General features: G+C 43.6%; 1 protein-coding gene across 1 annotated transcript; it reads left to right on the forward strand.

Annotated features, from left to right (window-relative positions):
- Nucleotides 1-1,140: 1,140 nt before the first annotated feature.
- LOC308160453 (tumor-associated calcium signal transducer 2-like) lies at nucleotides 1,141-3,369 on the forward strand (the record flags this gene model as incomplete). Its single annotated transcript, XM_080534367.1, has 7 exons — nucleotides 1,141-1,198; nucleotides 1,744-1,851; nucleotides 2,044-2,305; nucleotides 2,671-2,736; nucleotides 2,850-2,913; nucleotides 3,014-3,112; nucleotides 3,208-3,369. The coding sequence occupies 7 exons, from the start codon at nucleotides 1,141-1,143 to the stop codon at nucleotides 3,367-3,369; spliced, it is 819 nt and encodes a 272-aa protein (XP_080390493.1).
- Between the last annotated feature and the right edge of the window lie 240 nt (nucleotides 3,370-3,609).

Here is a 3,609-nt window from a genome sequence, read left to right on the forward strand (position 1 = left end):
AGCCTTGAGGCACAACAACACTGTGTTCATCCTGGTTTCAGTTGGTGAGAATTCCAATCAAGAGTTTTTCCAGATGATACTGGGTCTCATACTGTATCTAATGTTTCTTCTGACAATGCCATTGTCCCATGACAGTTTGACTCCATTGTCTCATTATTGAGCACTGTTTTCTATGTATTGACTAGCAGGTGGAATACATGTGCTCAAACTCTACAGGGAAATCATGAAACAAATAAGACAACAGAATGTCTGTAGCTTATAGTTTTAAATCATCTGCTATGCCTGTAACAAGGTATGCCCAGTTTTGGGAGAGATATTGAAAAAACGATACATTTTGGATATTTCTGTAAAATGTCTCTCACAGATGAAACAGATATAGGGTAACACATATTGATGTTGTAGAATCAATAGAGTATGTACACTCACTGAACACTTTATTTAGGAACACTATACAGGCCTCCCGTTGCTCTCAAAACAGCCTCAATTCTTTGTGACATTGATTGCATTAGATGTTGGAAACATTCCTTTGAGATTCTGGTCCATGATGACCTGATTGTATCACGCAATTCCTGCAGATTTCAGGTGCACTTTCAAGCGGTGAATCTTAACTTTAGGCGAAATGCAATAAAACCAGAAGATGACTATAATTGTAGCGATAAATCAATCAAACAATTTGGAAAAATCTCTTCTTTCTCTCTGGAACCCAAATATGGTCAGGCGGAAAAAAAAGGTGAGTCCGAGGTAATACCTCACATGCCCTCCTTATTTAAATGATCCTGACGTCATGAGACTGATTCAGTTCCTATAAATATAGTACCTCAATTCTTATCTTATCAGCAGTGTGGAGAACCTCCGAACTATCTTCATCGGACACGTTTCTTCGATTTATATCGAACATTTCCAGGATTATACAAACAAACTAACAAACAAACAACAAATCTCATTCGTTGATCAAAAGCTCATTTGGAGTTTTCTCTCGAAACTGGTTGGACGAGACCGCACCTGTGTTTTAGAAAAGCACGCCCGTGTCCTCCAGGTGTTTACTCCATCTTGGTGCTTCGTGCTGAACGGTCACACACAGCCGGCGAGGGACTTTCATTCATCGTTTTTGTTCTAAAAAGGTTAATTAGAAAGTTAACCATGAAGATTTGGATTGCGGTTGTTCTTCTGACATTCGCAGTGGGAGCGGCGGCTCAGTGTAAGTTATTTTAATTGGACTTTTTCCATTTACTTTTCAACGCAGGTGAAACATTTGCCTTTCTTTGTTCTCTAATGTCATAAATAACCTCCCCGTAGATAGTGTGATGGCCGGGGTACAATTCTAAAAGGTGTTGGCGGCCAGTGTATGGCTATGAGGAAGTTGCGCCCTCTGCGCCACACCGACCCGAACAGGCCAGCAGCGGCTATTTGTAAATTAATGATCAAAACCTGTTGAATGATTACCACGAAGCTAGGCGTACAGTAACACTTTGTTGAAATAGTCTAGTACCGTCGAGTTTCGGTGCTCAAAGTGGAGTGGGGGTGGGGAAGAAGACTTGTTCTCCACCAGCAGACCTGGGTGTTTTGTGTAACCAACGCCCAGTTAAGAGATACCTGTACCCAGGAGACTGGCCTGCGTTCAGAGGCTTCACCTGGGGCTTTCCCAACTGACAGGGTGCTCTTCTTTATGAAGAATCTTTATTTATTTATTAGATCTTTGTTTCCATGATGCACAATTCTGATTATTCTGATTGATTTTCACAGGTAGATGTGACACTTTGAAGTGGGCCACCTGCGATGGTGAACCTTGCAAGTGTACCATCCAGCTGGATGATGGGATTGAGAATAAGCAAGCTCTGGACTGCTCAAAATGTAAGTAACATTTAGCAGTTTTCTATCCCAAACTTCTTTGATACTCCCAGTATGTACTCTCAATTGAATTACAGCCATGTTAAAAGTGTAAGCCACAGGCTATTGATGGACATTCTATTAGGGGAGAGGCTTGTGGGTTATCATGCCCTGACCTTTGGACATGTTTCATTCATTCCTTCCATTTTTCCATAGTGGTACCCAAGTGCTACCTGATGAAGGTGGAGATGTGGCGTAAAAAGAAGAACCTGTCTACTCGTACAGTGGGTGGAAAGCCTGTTGAGACCGCCTTCGTTGACAACGACGGCATCTATGACCCAGAGTGTGAGAACGACGGCAAATTCAAGGCCAAGCAGTGCAACAACACAGAGGAGTGTTGGTGTGTGAACAGCGCTGGGGTCCGCAGGACTGACAAGGGAGACAAGAACCTCAAGTGTGAGAAGCTGGTGGAGACTTAGTAAGTTACATTCTTCTTCGGGTAATCTTGTACAACCTTTACTCCCACAAATGACCAGACACTGGATTGATGTGTGTCGTGATGTCAAATAATAAGGCGTGGTCGCTTGGTGGTGTAGCACACTAAGGCGTCAGGCGTGTCATCGCAGTTCGATTCTGGCCGTCGACACATCCTGCATGTCATCCCTCCTCTCTCTTCCATCCTTCCTGTCAATCTCTACTATCTAATAATCTACTATCCCGATAAGACAGAAATGCCCTAAAAACATATTTTCAAAAATAACGATAAGGTGCATAAACATTTGACGACTAGCCTTTTTGTGCCAGCTATGGAAGTCTAACCTTGTGTCTTCCCTCTGCCCCCAGCTGGGTCCGTCTGCAGCTGAAGCACAAGGAAGTGAAGAATGCAGTGGATGCTTTGAAGTTGAAGGCGTACGTATTGATGTCCATTGTATCTCTCTATGATTTCATGGTTATCTGCCCAAAAGAAAAAAAAAGAGATTTCTGCATGTAATGTAATTGAATATATGTTTGTCCCCATGCAGTGCCATTGAAACTGCCATCCAGGGCCGCTACAGCTTTGACAAGTCCCTTGTGGACCAGGTGGAGGTGAGAAACAAATCCTAAATATATCCAGAAAACGCCTTTGACATTGAATTGTTTCAGTGTGTGGTTGTAAGCAAAAACATCTTCCAACCCTATTTTGCAGTACGACCCTAAGGCCCGACTGATAGTTGTGGATGTGAAGAAGCCGATGGGAGACCGCAAGACTGACCTGTCTGGTTTGGCCTACTACATGGAGAAAGACGTAAGTCACACACTTAGTACTCTTGCCTTCAACAGGACTATCTCATCACTGTTCTGCAAGCACAGATCATTGACTGGTTTGTTTGTTGCCTTCAGGTCAAGGTACTGCCTCTGTTCAAGGACCAGGCCAAGTTTGAGCCCAGTGTGGACGGTCAGAAGCTGGAGATGGAGAACATCCTCGTGTACTATGTGGATGAGGAGGCCCCCACCTTCACCATGAAGAGGCTGACCGGAGATGAGAGGAGGAGAGAGAGATGAGAGATGACAGGAGGAGAGAGAGATGAGAGATGACAGGAGGAGAGAGAGAGAGATGAGAGATGACAGGAGGAGAGAGAGATGAGAGATGAGAGATGACAGGAGGAGAGAGAGAGAGATGAGAGATGACAGGAGGAGAGGAGATGAGAGATGAGAGAGAGACAAAAATAAACCACTAACAGATTAAGATAAGTACTGCCATCTCAAGAATAAGTGGTTCAAACGTAACCATAATTACTCTAA

Source organism: Nansenia antarctica (assembly GCF_963989245.1).
Source record: "Nansenia antarctica genome assembly, chromosome: 1".
NCBI lineage: Eukaryota > Metazoa > Chordata > Actinopteri > Argentiniformes > Microstomatidae > Nansenia > Nansenia antarctica.